The sequence below is a fragment of the Ranitomeya imitator genome, chromosome 2, assembly GCF_032444005.1.
Source record: "Ranitomeya imitator isolate aRanImi1 chromosome 2, aRanImi1.pri, whole genome shotgun sequence".
Lineage (NCBI taxonomy): Eukaryota > Metazoa > Chordata > Amphibia > Anura > Dendrobatidae > Ranitomeya > Ranitomeya imitator.
The window spans coordinates 623064550-623085900 of NC_091283.1; the positions used below are offsets into that span (position 1 = coordinate 623064550).

At 46.4% G+C, this 21351-nt stretch overlaps 2 protein-coding genes across 3 annotated transcripts in view; one reads left to right on the forward strand and one right to left on the reverse strand.

Annotated features, from left to right (window-relative positions):
- Positions 1-5181: 5181 nt before the first annotated feature.
- Positions 5182-19519, reverse strand: COX11 (cytochrome c oxidase copper chaperone COX11). The gene is made up of 4 exons (XM_069752508.1): positions 19295-19519; positions 12514-12669; positions 6249-6374; positions 5182-5476 (listed from the first exon to the last, which is right to left on the reverse strand). Exons 1-4 carry the CDS (start codon positions 19517-19519, stop codon positions 5294-5296), a joined length of 690 nt encoding a protein of 229 aa, XP_069608609.1. The 3' UTR covers positions 5182-5293.
- The window catches only part of STXBP4 (syntaxin binding protein 4), a 131906-nt gene continuing 130074 nt past the window's right edge, over positions 19520-21351 (forward strand). For both annotated transcript variants that reach the window (XM_069752506.1, XM_069752507.1), the window contains exon 1: positions 19520-19650. The gene's annotated coding sequence lies outside the window, so the exon portion shown is untranslated. The remainder of the gene's footprint in view (positions 19651-21351) is intronic.

Consider the following 21351-nt stretch of genomic DNA (forward strand, 5'->3'; position numbering starts at 1 on the left):
ATCTAATCCACTAAACATCAACTCCTGTTTTGAGGGCTGTGATTTGGGTTCCTCAATACCCATCGTGCCTCTAACTGATTTGACCACCCTGTCAATCTTATCCAAGGGTAGACAAAATCATCCAGACTCCTCATCTGATGAAGAGGAGAAAGGACTAGAGAGATAGGTACTTTCTTCTCTTTCCTCTTCTGAAGAATTAGAGTCCAGAGGGGTCCTATGTTTCGAGCCTTCCGCTTGGGATAGGGATCGTAATGACTCCCTTACTTCTAGCCGGATCATTTCCTTTAGGTTTGCCGTACTCACGGACTCTTCTGCTACCTAGGGGAGGACAATTTAGGTGATAACCACTATCTGACCTAAAGTCACTTCCACCCAACCACTCCTGTAGACCTCACCGTCTGTTGTATACAGGGGGCACATAACTTTTTCGAACAAGAGTCAGGTAAGGGGACTCCACAGAGGGCACACTCCTTATGTTTTGACTTGTCCGTACTCTTCTTCCCCTGGAAAGATAAAGTATAAGGGGCACGCGTCACAGAGTGAACTTTCACGTAGATCACTTACCCGTGCGCCAAAGTCAAGTACCGGAATCCGAGGGGGTTCTTTCCTAGTCGAAGCTCTGGATCCCTGCTCGGATGAGCTTTTACAACTGGGCTGGTCGCCTCTATCTTTCTTGGGCTTCTGACACACCTCGTCTGACAGCTGCTGCTGCTGCTCACCACCACTCTGACGAATTGCGACCAAAAGCAGGGTTCTGACATTGTAACCCGCTTAAATCCCCCTTGGATCCGGTGAGCAGATGGGCCAGCGCTATCCCTATTGGCTCCGGACACAGCAGGGAGGGCAGGAGGGCTGGCGGACGAACCGGCGTCCAGATGCGATGGGCGCCGCCATCTTGGACCGACCGCGCATGCGCAGACGTCCGGCGACCCGGAAGCGGCTACCAAACTCCGCCCCCCCGTCACTGCACCCGGAAACGCTCCAGCGCACGCTGAGAGCGGTGCAGGACGCCGGGGATGGATCGGCAGCGCTCCGGAGCTCACCCACACATCTGAGCCCGGCACCCGCAGCTACGCCGCACCACCAATGGGAAATACTTACCTGCGCCGACGCTGATGGAGGCAGGAAATCCTCCGGACTCCGCTCCCTGCTGCGAACGCCACCGACGTGCAATCCAGCAAGGACCACCGTGGCGTCTCCAGGGATCTCCGCACCGGCCGAGGTAGGAGACCCCCCGCTACCGTAATCGGCCGGCCTGGGCTCCTTCTGTAGGCACCCGTCCCCTCAGGAACAGGAAACCAACTGAGGCAAGGGAGAGGTGCCGCCCTTTTTGTATCTGTAGGTTTCCTGTTCCTAATGGGCGGATCCCCTCTCTCGTCGTGCTGTCATGGGAGTCCGAGTAAACATTGTTTATAGTGACTGGCCAGTTACCTTCAGGTTCAATTCAGGTTTTAATTCTACTGTAATCCACTTTTAGGACACACTTCTAGGAATCATACTGCAGACTAAAGTCATTGCAGACTTTTGCTATGCAATATATGGAAAACTAAGTGTGTTCAGGTGTGAAGCAGAGAGGAGTGGTCTCTGCTCATCTTGGTCAGAGAATTAAGAGTGGACCAGATGCATACAATCAAGCCTGAGTAAACAAGGTCATAAATATCACAGGGTTAGCTGAAAGGCATATCATGTGAAAGCTAGGAGCAGAGGGAAGTCTATGTGCAAAGCTGGGTGATGTACTATGTGCACTTCATAGACAGACAGCAGGAGAACAGGAAAGCTGGGTGGATGAACATACCTGTTGGAAGAATAGAGATGCTTGTTAGAGCATACCTAAGTCTTTTTCACATGTGCTGTTGCTTAGCCCTATTTCTCCCATTCTGTATATGCCTTTTCATTTTTATTGCCCAGATGTTGTACTTTGCATTTTTCCGGTAAAAACCATCGTTAGTTGCTGCCCACTGCTCCAGTTTATATCTTTTTGAATCCTCTCTGCTCTAGTGTTAGCCATCCCTCCTAGCTTTGTGTCATCAGCAAATTTAATCAGTGTACCCTCAATTCCTTCTTCTAAATCATTGATAAAGATGCTGAACAATACAGGGCCCAGGACAAAACCCTGTGGTACCCCACTTGAGACATTCTTCCAACTGGATGTTAAGCCATTTACAACCATTCTTTGGGTTTGATCACTAAGCCAGTAATGAATCCACCTAACAGTTGCCTTGTCCATTCTATAGTCATTTTTTTCAATAAGGATGGTGAGATACTTTGTCAAATGCTTTGCTGAAGTCAAGATATACTATATCTACAGCATTTCCCCGATCCAGCCAGTGATTCTGTCATAGAAGGAAATTAACTTATTAACGTGAAATTAACGTGACTTATTAGTTACAAACCCATGCTGACTCTGGTTAACCACTTCATTCTTATCCAGGTACTTATATACATGTTTAATAATTTGTTCATACATCTTTCCTGGTATAGAAGTTAGACTCACTGGCCTATAGTTCCCTGGGTCTACCTTCTTCCCCTTAAATGAAGATAGAAGCAACATTTGCTCTTCTCGTCTTCTGGGACTTCTCTTGTTCTCCAAGAATTTTCAAAGATTATGGAGAGTGGTTCAAAATTTTCTTCTGCCTTTCCTTCAGTACTCTGGGGTGTAATTAATCTGCAACTGGAGACTTGAATTCATTGTTAGCTAAGTATTCCCTCACTATCTGTTTATAGATAGCCTGGATTCTTCTACTCCTTTAATAAGACAGTGAAGATCAGTTAATGTTACATTTCCTTTCTTAGCAAAAATAGATGCAAAATAGGAATTTATAAGTTCGGCCTTCTCAACATCCTTTCTTACCATTTCATCATTTTCATCCTGCAAAAATCCTATAGCATCTTTGACTTTTCTTTTACTTTTGACATATCCCCAAAATCCATTTTTATTGCTTTTGACGTCTCTTGCAAGCCTTAATTCATTGTCAGCTTTACTAATCTGATTCGTGCTCTGCAGGTTCTACAGAGTAGTAGTATATTCTTCTTTAGATATGCATCCCTCTTTCCATTTGATAAACATTTATTTCTTTTTAGCAGGTGTTTAAGTTCTGTGTTCATCCATCCTGGGTTTCCTTAAATGCTTCATACTCTTCCCCCTTTTTGGAATTGTTAACAATTGTGCTTTGAGAATCTCATTTTTTTTTTTTTAAGTTTCCCATCCTTCCTAGACATTTTTGTCCTTAGATATTCAGCCATTGGATCCCTACGATTCTCTTTCAGAGTCCCTTAAAATCTGCCTCTCTGAAATCTATCCTTGAAGTCAGAGTCTTCACAGGTATTCCTCTTCTATTTATCCAAAATTATAAAATCGCATGCTCTCTACCTTCTAGGGTCCTAGTATGAAACGTGGACTACCGACTTCACAACACTATTAGCACAAACCAGCAAACAAAAATGTCCGCTTTTTATATGGAAAGGGACATGTGACTTAGGCAGCCAATCATAGAAGCCCTTGTATCATTATGTTGTGGTTTCTATGCAGATTGGTTGCCGGAATGTACCCACATTAAATTAAAAAAAAAATAAAAAATTATGCTCAGACGCTCCTCTGAACCATACACACCTCCTCCCCTCATAAAGCCCTTCCCCCCTCTCATCATATAGCACCACTATCCTAGATAAAGTCAAAACACAAGCATTGTTGGAAACACAATAATTTACCGATCTGTGACCGAATTTTGCCAACTTTGAGGAAAAATGCTCAAGAAACCGAATATGAATCTGAATGCGCCACGTTCGTACCAAATTTGAGATTGGGGAACGTTTTTACAACTACTTTGCTCACCTTTAGGTTTCTTTTGCACATACCGCTGTTTTGCGGCCCCAATAGATTTCTATGGGGCCGCAAAAACGAGCCGCAATAATTTCATGGTGCGCTGTGAGGGCAGTATTTAAGGCCGTGAAAAAAGATCGTGCCTGCTTGATCCTTTTCTCGGCTTACGGACACTGCCCCCATTGAAAATCAATGGGGCCGCAAAAACAACGGAATTTTGTTTTTGCGGTGCACCATGACTTCCAACTCGCTCTTGCTCCCGAACTACTTATAGTGCACCACTGTGAAATTCCTACCCAAAGACACAAGCTCTCTCCTTCAGCACCTGATGAATGCAGCACCGCTCATGCATTCCTGTCACGTGGAGGTACCCAAATCTCTTGTTAGGTTGAGGGATCAGTGAGAATATGATTATGAGGATGAAGTACCTGATATTGCCACAGAACTCAATCTCCTCCTTTACCAAGACCTGGTATCATTGGTTGGTTGTCCAAGACATCATAGAATGCTGGTCGAATCACGAGAAGCTCTCATACCTGGTTAACTACAGCGTTGCTCAGACAAAAGTAGTTTCGCTCTCAACATGTCATGGACAATCACCTGGTTTTTCTTTTTTTTCCCCCAGTCTTAGGGTATGTGCACACGATGCAGATTTAGTGCAGAACTGCTGCAGATTTTTCTGCAGCAGAAACGCTGCAGAACTGCACTGTGATCACAGTACAATGTAAATCAATGGGAAAAAAAAAAAGCTGTGCAGAAAAATCTGCGCAGAAACGCTGCAGTTTTCAAAGAAGTGCCTGTCACTTCTTTTGTGCAGTTCTGCAGCGTTTCTGCACCCCTCCATAATAGAAATCTGCAGGTGCGTTTTTGATGCGTTTTTCATGCGTTTTTGATGCGTTTTTTGTGCAGATTTATGCTCCAAAAACGCATCAAAAACGCACCTGCAGATTCTGCCAGGAGATGCAGATTTAGTGCAGAACTGCAGCAGATTTTTCTGCACTAAATCTGCATCGTGTGCACATACCCTTATTCTCTGCTATCCCACTACACCCTATTTAACCCATCAGGGAATCTGGTTAATTAACGAAAACTCAATGTCCATGCCCTTTAACTACTGTGTCAGGTGCACCAATTTTGTGCTTTAGGTATTACAGATTTAATCGATGTATTTGCAGTTTGTAATTTTCACTTTGGCTGGGTATGCTGTTGGCCGAGTTGCGGCTTTGCAATGTTTCCAATGTTATTAATATAGAATAATAAAAAAAATAATAAATAAATAATATAGATAACCACAAAGAATACTAAAAGCCAAGATCCTTCTGCATTCAGCCTGTGTCGCAGCAAAAGATGAAGTCAGCACATTTTGTACATTTTCCTTAATTTAATTATAAAAATTTAGAGGTATTTAGTTCTGGTGATTTGTTAACTTTATAGGCAGTCCATATAGAGCAGCAGTCAGTAAATACAGTAAGATCAATTGTAGCCGGGGACTGGTAACTTGTGGCCTTCCTTGGCTTCAAAAAAGGTATAAGATAACATAATGTTCTCTACTGAGGCCATTCTCGGGTCTTCTGCAAATTCTGGGTCAATGAAGAAAAACACCGGCATATCCACCTCTTCATGTGGGTTCAATCTCTGTTCTTCAAAACAGAAGCACTGCAAAATAAAAAACACAGGACAGAGTCAAAGTTTCTCACCTAAGGAAAGAGTGGAGACATACTGTGGTTGATATCCAGACACCCCTGGAAGATCGTCGGCATGGGAGGAGAGTATACGCGTTATTTTAAAAGGGGAAACATAGGGATAGGGATTGAGAAGGCGTTGTCAAAGTAGTGGACAACCCTTTTATGTGTACTCAGTGTAAGAATGGTACTGTAAGCTGTGGGAATCTAGGATCCTTTACTGGCTGAGAGTAGAAATGAAGAAAACTATGGGTCCCAGAGAGGAACACCAACAGACAAGAATGAGACGAAAAAGTAGTGTTTGAGTGATAAGAGTCATTATACTAATTAGAAGAACCACAAACCCTCATGTATAAAAATACTTAACTGAACATTGGTCCAGTCTCATAAAGGAGCGTTTTTCACTTTTGATGCTTCTTTGAATACCCTCACAGCCCCCTTTCCTCTGATGAACTGTATGGACATATGCCCTACCAATGCACTAAAGCAGCAAATAACTTTGGTTAAAAAGTATAAACAAGGGCACTATTCCTTTCGACCCAAGCGTCTGCGCTGTTCCATGAGAACAGCCACAACTATCTAGACTCCTGAATGGTCAAGTCCGCCTAACATGGAGTCATGTACCACTCGGGAGCCTAGGACAGCTGCAATGACAGTACTCAGGATGTGTCTTAGCTGTTCCAGAAGGACAGATTTTATATCTATAAATTTCATGTACAGGAAATGCTCTTTATCTATTGTCTCACCTGAATTTTGTTAAAATATTGTCCAGCTTCATAGGGTATCACGTTGTAAGTGGAAATTCCTATCACTGGCTTGTCAGTTGAATTTTTTGCCTTGTAGAATGCTAATGCGGTTTCGCCTGGAACTAACTGCAGAGACAAAAACAGGTGTCTGAACAGATTGTTATTAACATTCATATTAAGGCCACGTTCAGTATTTGGTCAGTATTTTACCTCAATATTTATAAGTCAAAACCAGGAGAGGAACAATCAGAGGAAAAGTATAATAGAAACATATGCACCACTTCTGTATTTATTACCCACTCCTGGTTTTGGCTTACAAATACCGAGGTAAAAAACTCGCCAAATATGGAACGTGTGAACATGGCCTTAAGGTTCTGCAACTCACATAAAACAGCTGCCCATAAAGGGGGTATTCTCAAGTTATTAAATTGCTCTAATCAGTTAGACTGCATGAAAGTAAGCAAGTTTGCAATTGACTTGCTTATCCTGACATCATTCTCTTCTAAGGCAAGACTTTTTCTTTCATTGTTGACAGCTCATTTCCATAGGGCTTAACCACCAAATACCTGAGAGTATGCAGTAGTTACATTCCAGGAGAGACATTAAGGGTATGTGCATACGTCAGGATTTCTTGCAGAAATTTTCCTGACAAAAACCCAGACATTTCTGCCAGAAATCCGCATGCGTTTTTACCGCGTTTTTTGTGCGTTTTTTCCCAAATGCCTAGAATTGCGGGAAAAACGCAGAAAATCCGCAAAAATAATGAACATGCTCATTTTTTTACTGCGATGCGTTTTTTTTGCGGAAAAAAAACGCATCCATGTGCACAAAACATGCAGAATGCATTCTAAATGATAGAATGCATAATGTAATGTATGCGTTTTTAACGAGTTTTTATAGCGTTTTTAGCGCGAAAAAAAGCGAAAAAACCTGAACGTGTGCACATAGTTTTACTCTTAACATCCCAGCCCAGTGATTTTTATACAGCAGTTAGCTGCTCACCTCGCTCCTTTTCAGCGTCTGAAGAGTTGCTGTTATAAATTTTGTAAATTCACCACTTTCAGAAGAGGTCTCCTAACCAAGTCTCTAAATTCAGGACCTGTGTGCTCAAATACCTGATTATCTCTATTTGTAAATATAGCGATAGCTGTGTATACTCCAGAACAAATCACCGATAGGTGAAAGTGTTACTGCAGAACTTTTGCTTGATAGTTCTAAGGCCTCTTTCACACTTCCGTCATTTGCAATCCGCCGCAATCCGTCGTTTAGGGCAAAAACGGATCCTGCAAATGTGCTCGCAGGATGCGGTTTTTGCCCATAAACTTGTATTAGCGACGGATCGCCACACGTCGCATCCGTCATGCGACGGACCTGTCGTGTTTTGGCGGACCGTCACAAAAAAACGTTCAATGTAACTTTTTTTGTGCGTCGCGTCTGCCATTTTCGACCGTGCATGCGCGGCTGCAACTCCGCCCCCTCCTCCCAAGACTGCAGAATGGGCAGCGGATGCGTCGAAAAACTGCATCCGCTGCCCACGTCTTGCATTTAATTCACAACGTCCGTCCAGCAGTGTCGGAACTTGCGTTCCCGGAGCTCCAGTGTGGTTGTTATGACAAGTGACCAGGGCGTCCAATCTACTTTGACATCACTGTCTCCACCTTGGGACAAATTGAACATCAAGAGGAAGTGAGAAAGCAGCCATAGCTCCAAATTCCTCTTGATGTTTGATTTGTCCAAAGGCAGGGCCAGTAACACGAGTGCTGATTGGGAGCCAGGTTCACGTATCATAACCACACAAGTGCGGACATCTCTGGAATGGTTTCCGACACGGGAGGCGAATACAAGTTTTTTATTTTATCGTGGCCAAGCGTGGGGGTATGAGAAGGGGTTGTCCAAGAAGTGGAAAACTTCTTTAAAGGCAGCAAAACCATGAAGGAACACTTATGGAAATAATGAGTAAAGAAACAAATGTAAAACAAACCAGAATATGTGCTAAACCTTAGACTCCTCATAATACCACCCTGTTACACTGATAACAGTTTTACACCGCCCTTGGCATTCTCTCAAGTAGCCTTATCAGGTCATCACCTGGAATGGTTTCCAAACATTTTGAGTGATTTCCCAGAGGTGTTGACAACTTGTTGGTTGGTTTACCTTCATTTTGTTGTACAACTCTTCCAAAACCATCTCAATTGTGTAGAGTTCAGGTGATTGTTGAGTCTATTTCATCTGACGCAGTGCTTCATCCTTCTCCTTGGTCACCAAACCCTTACATGTTCTGATGGAGTGTTGTGCATCATTGTATGGATGCAACTTAAATGATGGTCCCACCAAGTGAAAACTAGATGGGATGGCATTTGGTTGCAGAATGCTGGGGTAGCCAAACTAGGCAGGTGTGTCCCTAACACCATCACACCTACCCCTCCATGCTTCCAAATGGGCACCACACAAGTAAAAACTATCCGTTCACCTTTTCTGCATCTCACAAAACATGGCAGTTGTTACCAAAATGCTAAAATTTTGACTCATCAGACCACAATACATATTTCCACTGATGTCCGCTCCTTGTCTTCTTGGCCCAAAACATCTCTCTTGTTTGTGGTCATCAGTAGAGACTTCTTTACAGCATTTCAACCTTTTTCTCACAATCTCCTCTGGACAGATGATGTTGAGATGTGTCTGCTCGGAGTATCATTTATGAGGGTTGCTATTAGAGCTGCTATCAATTTGCGGTTTCTGAGACTGTTAACTATGATGAACATTTCCTCTGCAGCAGAGTGAATTCTTCATCTTAATTTTATGTGCCATTCCTTATGAGAGCTAGTTTCATCATATCAACTGATGGTTTTCATGACTGCTCGTGAGGATGGCAACGTTCTAGCAATTTTGCAGACTTGACTGAATTTCCACTTTTAAAGTAATGATGGACAGTAGTATACTGTAGAAGAAAAACATGGACTGCACAGCAAAAAACATACATTGATCTATCGCAGCTAAGCAAAAATGAACATGATGTTCTTAGTTTAACATTCTGCTCAGACAGCATGAAGCTCACTGCAACATCACGGTGAACCTTTTACTGACTCCTTGACCTAAAAAGTGTGGTGTCATGCGCAAACCACCTCCAGAGTGATAGCGAGCTAGCAGGGGGAGCGACCCACTGCCCCACAGCACCCATGCTGCACTGCAAAGACCCCATGGCTCCAAGCAGGGCTGTGGAGTCGGAGTCGTGGAGTCGGAGGTAGTTTTGGTTGGAGTCGGTAGAAATGTACCGACTCCAGCTTTAAAAATTTTTTATTAATATTTCATAATTGAACTTTCATATGAATTTTATAAATGTTACTCAAATATATATGTTCTAGCAAACTATGAACAACAGTGATAAGCAGTTCTGCTGGAGATAGAGACATTTCTTACCTCTTGTGTGTCACTGTTCTCCACTGCCCTTATCTAATCATATACTTGGTTAACCTCATGCTGCCCCAACCCCCCTACTTACAATGTATGAAACTGAAAGTGAAAATGTGTTGCAAATTCTTAGTAAAGCTCCTCCTCTAGACTAGATGTTTGGTGTGCGTCTTCCAAGCATCTCACAGCTGCTACTCAGAAGAGGAAGACTGTAAGAAGTATTATCCTTTCAACAAACTTTGCATCAGTTAACTGTGAGTACATGAGGAACAACAGAATTTAATTTTGAAAAATATTTGGATCACAAGGACCGTGCAAAGCGTTCCCGCATAGAAGAGTCATCCCCATCAAAGAACACAGACAGTACATTTCAGCAGAATTTTTCATGTGCACTTAAAGAAATTGAGAAATGTGACCGTTCATCAAAAATGACAGTGCAACAAGCGATTCCTCTGTATCCTGACATTGTCAGAGATGTTGCCCGAGTGGTTACTGCTTTGCCACCAACCCAAGTTAGTGTAGAGAGGTTGTTCTCTGCTCTCAAAATAATTAGATCAGATTTGAGGGCATCCATGAAGGAGGATCTGACAGAGGCAATACTTTTTCTGAGGACAAATTTATAGATTTCTTCTTATTAACTGCATAACAGTGTTTATTACATATTTACTTACAAGAGTTTATAAAAGTTATTTGCTATATTCTAATTGTATTCTAATAAATATAGTTTTTGCTCTAAGTGATCTGATTACCGTATTTTTCGGACTAAAAGACGCACTTTTTCCCCCCAAAAAAAGGGGGGAAAATGGGGGGTGCGTCTAATAGTCGCAATGCAGGCTTACCTAGGTGGCAGAGGTGCGGTGGCAGAGGTCCGGTGGCAGAGGTGCGGTTGCGGGGGTGTGGCGGCAGAGGAGGCGCAGTAAGCGGGGTCCCTTTCCCCGGTATGGTGATGCAGCCGGCCCGGTATGCAGCAGAGCCGGGTGAATCCTCTTGTTATCGGTGGTGGCGGCCATTTTCCGGAGGCCGCGCGTGCGCAGATGGAGTGCTCTGCTTCCCGGGGCTTCAGGAAAATGGCCACCGCGATCTCCATCTGCGCACGCGCGGCCTCCCGCGGCCATTTTCCTGAAGCCCCGGGAGCAGAGCGCTTCATCTGCACACGCGCGGCCTCAGGAAGATGGCCGCGCCCACCGATAACAAGAGGATTCACCCGGCTCTGCTGCATACCGGGCCTGCTGCATCACCATACCGGGGAAAGGGACCCCGCTTACTGCGCCTCCTCTGCCGCCACACCCCCGCCACCGCACCTCTGCCACCGGACCTCTGCCACCTAGGTAAGCCTGCATGGTACGCCATGGACCCCTCTCACGCCATACCTCTCACTGCACCTCCTGATCCCAGCACCTCCTGATCCCAGCACCTCCTGATCCCAGCACCTCCTGATCCCAGCACCTCCTGATCCCAGCATCACCCCACCTCTGCCGACACCTTGCCTCCTGTGACCCTGCTCTGCCACCGCCATAAGATACTATAAATTCGGACAATAAGACGGACCCCCATGTTATAAAAAAATCTTTTTTTCTGCAATTTTCACCACAAATTTGGGGTGCGTCTTATGGTCCGGTGCGTCTTATAGTCCGAAAAATACGGTATTTATATGATGGTGAGAAACTGAATAAGCACGATGTTAATATTTGACAACAGTAAATTTATTGTTACGAATTGGCCATTTATGAAGGAGTCGGAGCTGCTTAGAAATGCATCTCATCCTCTAAGTGGAGCAGGATCGTTTTATCCATACACCTCCAGGTCAGTTCCGTAATTGTCATATTGGCCCCATAGCGCAAGGCTACACAAGTGTTTGCATTCTTACAGTACAGTATCACAAGCACAGGGGCAGACTGCCTTTATCCGATGCGGCTTGGTTTTACTGATTAGAACCTTTTTTTGTACAGAAAGCGCTTGTGTTTTTATTTTATTTATCACAACAGTCATTTTGACCAGGGGTGCCCAAACTTTTACATGCCACTGTAATCAGACACAGCTCTGCAAGGAGACCAGGAGAGCGGCTATTATAAATGTGTCATACATTTCATACTCGGAAATCCCCCTTTTATATAAAATATTCTTTGGAGGCAGATCAGTGTCCGCTCCGTAGTCCTGAACAGCGCAGAGATAACGTTTTTAACAGCACTAGTGATGAGCGAGTGTACTCGTTGCTCGGGGGTCCTCCGAGTATTTGATAGTGTTCAGAGATTAAGTTTTCATCGCTGCAGCTGAATGATTTACAGCTATTAGCCAGGCTAAGTACATGTGGGGGTTGCCTGATTGCTAGGAAACCCCCACATGTAATCAAGCTGGCTAATAGCTGTAAATCATTCAGCTGCCAGGATGAAAACTTAATCTCCGATCACTAACAAATACTCGGAGACCACCCGAGCAACGAGTACACTCGCTCATCACTAAACAGCACCAATTAATTATTTTGTGGGGGGAAAAAAAATAATAATTTGACCATCTTACACTTTAAATCCAACAAAACGGCACAATCATATGGGATTTTTCTGCTGCAAAAATCAGATGCTTGGGTGGAAAACACTGAAATATGCAAGTTATTTGGTGCATTCCCTCCACCCCCCCCCCCCCCCCCCCCCATTCATTTGAATAGGTGAAAAATTCTGCAAAAACGCTGAAAGAAATAACCTGTTCCAAATAAATAAATTAAAAAAAAATATATATATATGATGGCTCCAATCTGCAAGGAAAAAATAAGCAGCGTGTGAGTGAGGTTTCAGAAATCTCATTCACTTCGCGGGTGTTGTAAAACGATGCGTTTTCTCTGCTTAGGTCATCACATACTTACATAGATCTCGGTTTGCTGCGGTCTGAAGTTCCAGTGTAGACTGGCGTGCACATCTGCATTGAATGTAATTTTAATCACCCGGTCCTTCACCGGCTGCATAGACTCAATCTGCTCTGAGCTATGTCCGGCAACGGCCGTCCCTCCGAGGCCTGTGGCCTAAACACAACAGATCTGTTATCAGATTTTACCATAGGCACACCAGACATTATAAAGTAGCTATTTGACCAGATGAGGCTGTTGTGTTTACTTTGGCAATCCATGTCAGAATGGCTCTAGAAAACAAATATTAAAATAAGCTGTTTAATATCAGACAAAGAAACTTTCAAAAAGAAAAAGTAAGGACATTCTTATATGGACATTATATTTTTTTAAACACACCAGCCTCATCAGGTCTAAGAATTTGAATTTCTAATGTATGCAGTGTATATTGTTAAATCTGGTGATAGAGCCACTTTCTTAAAAACAAAAAAAAAATTCTATTTATACACATCAGATAGGAGACACCGTGACTGCTCTATACACATCAGATAGGAGACACCGTGACTGCTCTATACACATCGGATAGGAGACACCGTGACTGCTCTATACACATCAGATAGGAGACACCGTGACTGATCTATACACATCGGATAGGAGACACCGTGACTGCTCTATACACATCGCATAGGAGACCCCGTGACTGCTCTATACACATCGCATAGGAGACCCCGTGACTGCTCTATACACATCACATAGGAGACACAGTGACTGCTCTATACACATCACATAAGAGACACCGTGACTGCTCTATACACATCACAAAGGAGACACCGTGACTGCTCTATACACATCACAAAGGAGACACCGTGACTGCTCTATACACATCACAAAGGAGACACCGTGACTGCTCTATACACATCACAAAGGAGACACCGTGACTGCTCTATACACATCACATAGGAGACATCGTGACTGCTCTATATCACATAGGAGACACCCCGACAAGGATTTATATACATCACACAAGTGACATCCCGACACTGTTGTATATACATCACATAAGAGACACTGATACTGCTGTAAGTATATCACACAGGAGACACCGATACTGCTGCATACACATCACGTAGGAGTAGATTTAACTCAGCTTCCCAAAGATGACAAACTACATTTAGTTTATGTTTTAAGGGAGAGGGGCAATCACTTTTTCACACAGGACCCTGTAGATTTGGATTTCTTTTTCACTTAATATTTAAGAACTTCATTATAAACTGCATTTTATGTTTAAATTGTGTTATCTGTATGCATAGGTTACACTGGCACCACTAAATATACATGACAGATACTAGGACAGAGGGTCCCCGCTGCCGCTGTAGGTACACTTACACACAGTTTATTACGAAACTCGACAAGAAGGTTGCTCTAAACATCTCAATGATGTTGAGATCAGGGCACACTGGAGTCCATATCATCCTTTGTTGTTCTACTACACGCTGAGGACAGTTCTTAATGACATTGGTTGTATGTTTAGGGTCTTTATACTGCTGCAGAATAAATTTGGAGCCAATGAGATGCCACCCTGATGGTATTTGCATGAGGAATAAAGATGGATACGGATCTGCCTGTATTTTCCAGCAATAAAAACACCATAAATTGATGAAATTCCAAATCCATTTTCTGAAATGTAGCCCCAAACTTGAAAGGAACCTCCACCATGCTTGACTGTTGCCTGCAGGCACACTAATTATTGTGCCACTCTCAGGCAGAAGCATACAAACCACCTTCTGTAACAGCCAAATAGATCACATTTTGACTAATCAGTCCAGAGCACCAGATGTCATTTTTCCATGTCCAGTTCCTATGCTTTCATGCATAGTTCAGTCACTTGGTTTTATTTCAATGTTGAAGGTATGGCTTTTGGCAAAAATTCTTCAATGAAAACTTTTGGCCAGACCTCTGAATAGTAGATGGATTCCAATGGCTCCTGCCAGTTCAGAGCTGATGGAGATGCTGGCCTTAACGTTGTCCATTTATTGGTTTCCTCAAAGCCGAGAGATGATAGCAGATACTTATCAATCATGCAAATACCATCAGAGACGCAATTGAATTGCTCCAAATATATCCTGCAGCAGGACAAGGAGTCCAAACATACAGCCTATGTCATTAAGAACTACCTTCAGTGTAAAAAAGAGGGAATCCTGAAGGTGATGATATGGCAGCCACACAGACCTGATCTCAACACCATCAAAGAGGCAGAAGGAATTGACCAAGCCTACATCCACAGATCTGCGGTTGCATCTCCCTGCAGAATTCCTACAAAATGTGTGTGTAACTGAGCCTACAAGAATTGATGAAGGCAATGGGCAGCCAGGCCAGATATTGCTCTAAATTACATTTCACGTTTGCATTTTGCTAATTGATTAAACTAGTAAAAAATATGTATAAAATGACTTTATTTTGCAGCATTTTTCCACTTGTGCCTAAAGCTTTTGCACAGAACTGTATATAATTGGTACAATGTACATACAATATACAGTACATGTCAGACAGTCCATTCTATAGACAAGTGATAGTATGGGGGAAAAAACAGGCATGGATACATTGTGTACATACAGGGCAGTACTGGGCACATCACACATGAAGGTGGCAGACAGTATAGTATACTATGTACACATAGGGGGCAGTAGCGGGCACAGCACACATGGAGGTGGCATACAGTATACTATATACCCATAGGGGGCAGTAGCGGGCACAGCACACATGGAGGTGGCATACAGTATACTATATACACACAGGGGGCAGTAGTGGGCACAGCACACATGGAGATGGCATACAGTATACTATATACCCATAGGGGGCAGTAGTGGGCACAGCACACATGGAGGTGGCATACAGTATACTTATATACACACAGGGGGCAGTAGCGGGCACAGCACACATGGAGGTGGCATACAGTATACTTATATACACACAGGGGGCAGTAGTGGGCACAGCACACATGGAGATGGCATACAGTATACTATATACCCATAGGGGGCAGTAGTGGGCACAGCACACATTTAGAGGGCATACAGTATACTATATACACACAGGGGGCAGTAGCGGGCACAGCACACATGGAGATGGCATACAGTATACTATATACCCATAGGGGGCAGTAGTGGGCACACATTTAGAGGGCATACAGTATACTATATACACACAGGGGGCAGTAGTGGGCACAGCACACATGGAGATGGCATACAGTATACTATATACCCATAGGGGGCAGTAGTGGGCACAGCACACATTTAGAGGGCATACAGTATACTATATACACACAGGGGGCAGTAGCGGGCACAGCACACATGGAGGTGGCACACAGCATACGATATACACATAGGGGGCAGTAGCGGGCACAGCACACATGGAGATGGCATACAGTATACTATATACCCATAGGGGGCAGTAGCGGGCACAGCACACATGGAGGTGGCATACAGTATACTTATATACACACAGGGGGCAGTAGCGGGCACAGCACACATGGAGGTGGCATACAGTATACTTATATACACACAGGGGGCAGTAGTGGGCACAGCACACATGGAGATGGCATACAGTATACTATATACCCATAGGGGGCAGTAGTGGGCACAGCACACATTTAGAGGGCATACAGTATACTATATACACACAGGGGGCAGTAGCGGGCACAGCACACATGGAGATGGCATACAGTATACTATATACCCATAGGGGGCAGTAGTGGGCACAGCACACATTTAGAGGGCATACAGTATACTATATACACACAGGGGGCAGTAGTGGGCACAGCACACATGGAGATGGCATACAGTATACTATATACCCATAGGGGGCAGTAGTGGGCACAGCACACATTTAGAGGGCATACAGTATACTATATACACACAGGGGGCAGTAGCGGGCACAGCACACATGGAGGTGGCACACAGCATACGATATACACATAGGGGGCAGTAGCGGGCACAGCACACATGGAGATGGCATACAGTATACTATATACCCATAGGGGGCAGTAGCGGGCACAGCACACATGGAGGTGGCATACAGTATACTTATATACACACAGGGGGCAGTAGCGGGCACAGCACACATGGAGGTGGCATACAGTATACTTATATACACACAGGGGGCAGTAGTGGGCACAGCACACATGGAGATGGCATACAGTATACTATATACCCATAGGGGGCAGTAGTGGGCACAGCACACATTTAGAGGGCATACAGTATACTATATACACACAGGGGGCAGTAGCGGGCACAGCACACATGGAGATGGCATACAGTATACTATATACCCATAGGGGGCAGTAGTGGGCACAGCACACATTTAGAGGGCATACAGTATACTATATACACACAGGGGGCAGTAGTGGGCACAGCACACATGGAGATGGCATACAGTATACTATATACCCATAGGGGGCAGTAGTGGGCACAGCACACATTTAGAGGGCATACAGTATACTATATACACACAGGGGGCAGGAGCGGGCACAGCACACATGGAGGTGGCACACAGCATACGATATACACATAGGGGGCAGTAGCGGGCACAGCACACATGGAGATGGCATACAGTATACTATATACCCATAGGGGGCAGTAGTGGGCACAGCACACATGGAGATGGCATACAGTATACTATATACCCATAGGGGGCAGTAGTGGGCACAGCACACATGGAGGTGGCATACAGTATACTTATATACACACAGGGGGCAGTAGCGGGCACAGCACACATGGAGGTGGCATACAGTATACTTATATACACACAGGGGGCAGTAGTGGGCACAGCACACATGGAGATGGCATACAGTATACTATATACCCATAGGGGGCAGTAGTGGGCACAGCACACATTTAGAGGGCATACAGTATACTATATACACACAGGGGGCAGTAGCGGGCACAGCACACATGGAGATGGCATACAGTATACTATATACCCATAGGGGGCAGTAGTGGGCACAGCACACATTTAGAGGGCATACAGTATACTATATACACACAGGGGGCAGTAGTGGGCACAGCACACATGGAGATGGCATACAGTATACTATATACCCATAGGGGGCAGTAGTGGGCACAGCACACATTTAGAGGGCATACAGTATACTATATACACACAGGGGGCAGTAGCGGGCACAGCACACATGGAGGTGGCACACAGCATACGATATACACATAGGGGGCAGTAGCGGGCACAGCACACATGGAGATGGCATACAGTATACTATATACCCATAGGGGGCAGTAGTGGGCACAGCACACATGGAGGTGGCATACAGTATACTTATATACACACAGGGGGCAGTAGCGGGCACAGCACACATGGAGGTGGCATACAGTATACTTATATACACACAGGGGGCAGTAGTGGGCACAGCACACATGGAGATGGCATACAGTATACTATATACCCATAGGGGGCAGTAGTGGGCACAGCACACATTTAGAGGGCATACAGTATACTATATACACACAGGGGGCAGTAGCGGGCACAGCACACATGGAGATGGCATACAGTATACTATATACCCATAGGGGGCAGTAGTGGGCACAGCACACATTTAGAGGGCATACAGTATACTATATACACACAGGGGGCAGTAGTGGGCACAGCACACATGGAGATGGCATACAGTATACTATATACCCATAGGGGGCAGTAGTGGGCACAGCACACATTTAGAGGGCATACAGTATACTATATACACACAGGGGGCAGTAGCGGGCACAGCACACATGGAGGTGGCACACAGCATACGATATACACATAGGGGGCAGTAGCGGGCACAGCACACATGGAGATGGCATACAGTATACTATATACCCATAGGGGGCAGTAGCGGGCACAGCACACATGGAGGTGGCATACAGTATACTTATATACACACAGGGGGCAGTAGCGGGCACAGCACACATGGAGGTGGCATACAGTATACTATATACCCATAGGGGGCAGTAGTGGGCACAGCACACATTTAGAGGGCATACAGTATACTATATACACACAGGGGGCAGTAGCGGGCACAGCACACATGGAGATGGCATACAGTATACTATATACCCATAGGGGGCAGTAGTGGGCACAGCACACATTTAGAGGGCATACAGTATACTATATACACACAGGGGGCAGTAGTGGGCACAGCACACATGGAGATGGCATACAGTATACTATATACCCATAGGGGGCAGTAGTGGGCACAGCACACATTTAGAGGGCATACAGTATACTATATACACACAGGGGGCAGTAGCGGGCACAGCACACATGGAGGTGGCACACAGCATACGATATACACATAGGGGGCAGTAGCGGGCACAGCACACATGGAGATGGCATACAGTATACTATATACCCATAGGGGGCAGTAGTGGGCACAGCACACATTTAGAGGGCATACAGTATACTATATACACACAGGGGGCAGTAGCGGGCACAGCACACATGGAGGTGGCACACAGCATACGCTATACACATAGGGGGCAGTAGCGGGCACAGCACACATGGAGATGGCATACAGTATACTATATACCCATAGGGGGCAGTAGTGGGCACAGCACACATGGAGATGGCATACAGTATACTATATACACACAGGGGGCAGTAGCGGGCACAGCACACATGTAGGTGGCATACAGTATAATATACACCCATAGGGGGCAGTAGCGGGTACAGCACACATGTAGAGGGCACTCAGCATACTATACACCCATAGGGGGCAGTAGCGGGCACATCACACATATAGAGGGCACACAGACCGTACCTGGCAGTACAGGCGGTACAGGGGCACTGCGGCATAGGACATGCCCACCATCCCCACCACCGCAGCGGTCACGTAGGTCACCACAGTCTTGTTCCGCGTCCTCCAGTCCTGCTGCTGCCGTTGGTTTTGACCCCTGAATCCCCGGGCCCCCCAGGGACAACATCTCGTCGGTGCCCGCAGAGCCCACACACCGAGACCCCGGCACCCCAACCTCCAGAGTGACATCACGGCGCCACCGAGAGCCGGTCACGTGATCCCACATCCCGCGATACTTACTCCCAGTCTCCGTCCGGCCCGCACTGTGCAGACTCCAGGGGGCGGGACTCGGGAGCTCAGCTGAGCGCGGCGGCTGATAGGTGAGTGTGGACGGGACGCCGGTGATGGCGCTATAGCAGGGACAGGGCGGGGTGTATATATGAGCGTCACATATCTGCACAGTACACTACAGTGCTCATCCCCACTGGGTGCTCTACTGTGTCAGCCCGCCCGTAGATTGCTCGTGTGTCAGGTCACGCCTCCCATAGATTGCTCGTGTGTCAGGCCACGCCTCCCGTAGATTGCTCGTGTGTCAGGTCACGCCTCCCATAGATTGCTCGTGTGTCAGGCCACGCCTCCCGTAGGTTGCTCCAGTGTGTCAGGCCACGCCTCCCGTAGGTTGCTCCAGTGTGTCAGGCCACGCCTCCCGTAGGTTGCTCCAGTGTGTCAGGCCACGCCTCCCGTAGGTTGCTCCAGTGTGTCAGGCCACGCCTCCCGTAGGTTGCTCCAGTGTGTCAGGCCACGCCTCCCGTAGGTTGCTCCAGTGTGTCAGGCCACGCCTCCCGTAGGTTGCTCCAGTGTGTCAGGCCACGCCTCCCGTAGGTTGCTCAAGTGTGTCAGGTCACGCCTCCCATAGATTGCTCCAGTGTGTCAGGCCACGCCTCCCGTAGGTTGCTCCAGTGTGTCAGGCCACGCCTCCCGTAGGTTGCTCCAGTGTGTCAGGCCACGCCTCCCGTAGGTTGCTCCAGTGTGTCAGGCCACGCCTCCCGTAGGTTGCTCCAGTGTATCAGGTCACGCCTCCCGTAGGTTGCTCCAGTGTATCAGGTCACGCCTCCCGTAGGTTGCTCCAGTGTGTCAGGTCACGCCTCCCACAGGTTGCTCTAGTCTGTATCAGGCCATGCCTCCCACAGGTTGCTCTAGTCTGTATCAGGCCATGCCTCCCGTAGGTTGCTCCAGTGTGTCAGGTCACGCCTCCCACAGGTTGCTCTAGTCTGTATCAGGCCATGCCTCCCACAGGTTGCTCTAGTCTGTATCAGGTCACGCCTCCCGTAGGTTGCTCCAGTGTATCAGGCCATGCCTCCCGTAGGTTGCTCCAGTGTGTCAGGTCACGCCTCCCACAGGTTGCTCTAGTCTGTATCAGGCCATGCCTCCCACAGGTTGCTCTAGTCTGTATCAGGCCATGCCTCCCGTAGGTTGCTCCAGTGTGTCAGGTCACGCCTCCCACAGGTTGCTCTAGTCTGTATCAGGCCATGCCTCCCACAGGTTGCTCTAGTCTGTATCAGGCCACGCCTCCCGTAGGTTGCTCCAGTGTGTCAGGCCACGCCTCCCACAGGTTGCTCTAGTGTATCAGGTCACGCCTCCCGTAGGTTGCTCGTGTGTCAGGCCACGCCTCCCGTAGATTGCTCGTGTGTCAGGCCACGCCTCCCATAGATTGCTCGTGTGTCAGGTCACGCCTCCCATAGATTGCTCGTGTGTCAGGCCACGCCTCCCGTAGATTGCTCGTGTGTCAGGCCACGCCTCCCGTAGGTTGCTCCAGTGTGTCAGGCCACGCCTCCCGTAGGTTGCTCCAGTGTGTCAGGCCACGCCTCCCGTAGGTTGCTCCAGTGTGTCAGGCCACGCCTCCCGTAGGTTGCTCCAGTGTGTCAGGCCACGCCTCCCGTAGGTTGCTCCAGTGTGTCAGGCCACGCCTCCCGTAGGTTGCTCCAGTGTGTCAGGCCACGCCTCCCGTAGGTTGCTCAAGTGTGTCAGGTCACGCCTCCCATAGATTGCTCCAGTGTGTCAGGCCACGCCTCCCGTAGGTT

Coding starts and splice junctions, on each gene's coding strand:
- COX11 (XM_069752508.1), bottom strand. CDS start 19,519: ATGTCACTCTGGAGGTTGGGGTGCCGGGGTCTCGGTGTGTGGGCTCTG. Junction 12,670..19,294: donor TGTACCGCCTGTACTGCCAG/GTACGGTCTGTG, acceptor TGTTGTGTTTAG/GCCACAGGCCTCGGAGGGAC. Junction 6,375..12,513: donor CGCAGCAAACCGAGATCTAT/GTAAGTATGTGA, acceptor TTGTCTCTGCAG/TTAGTTCCAGGCGAAACCGC.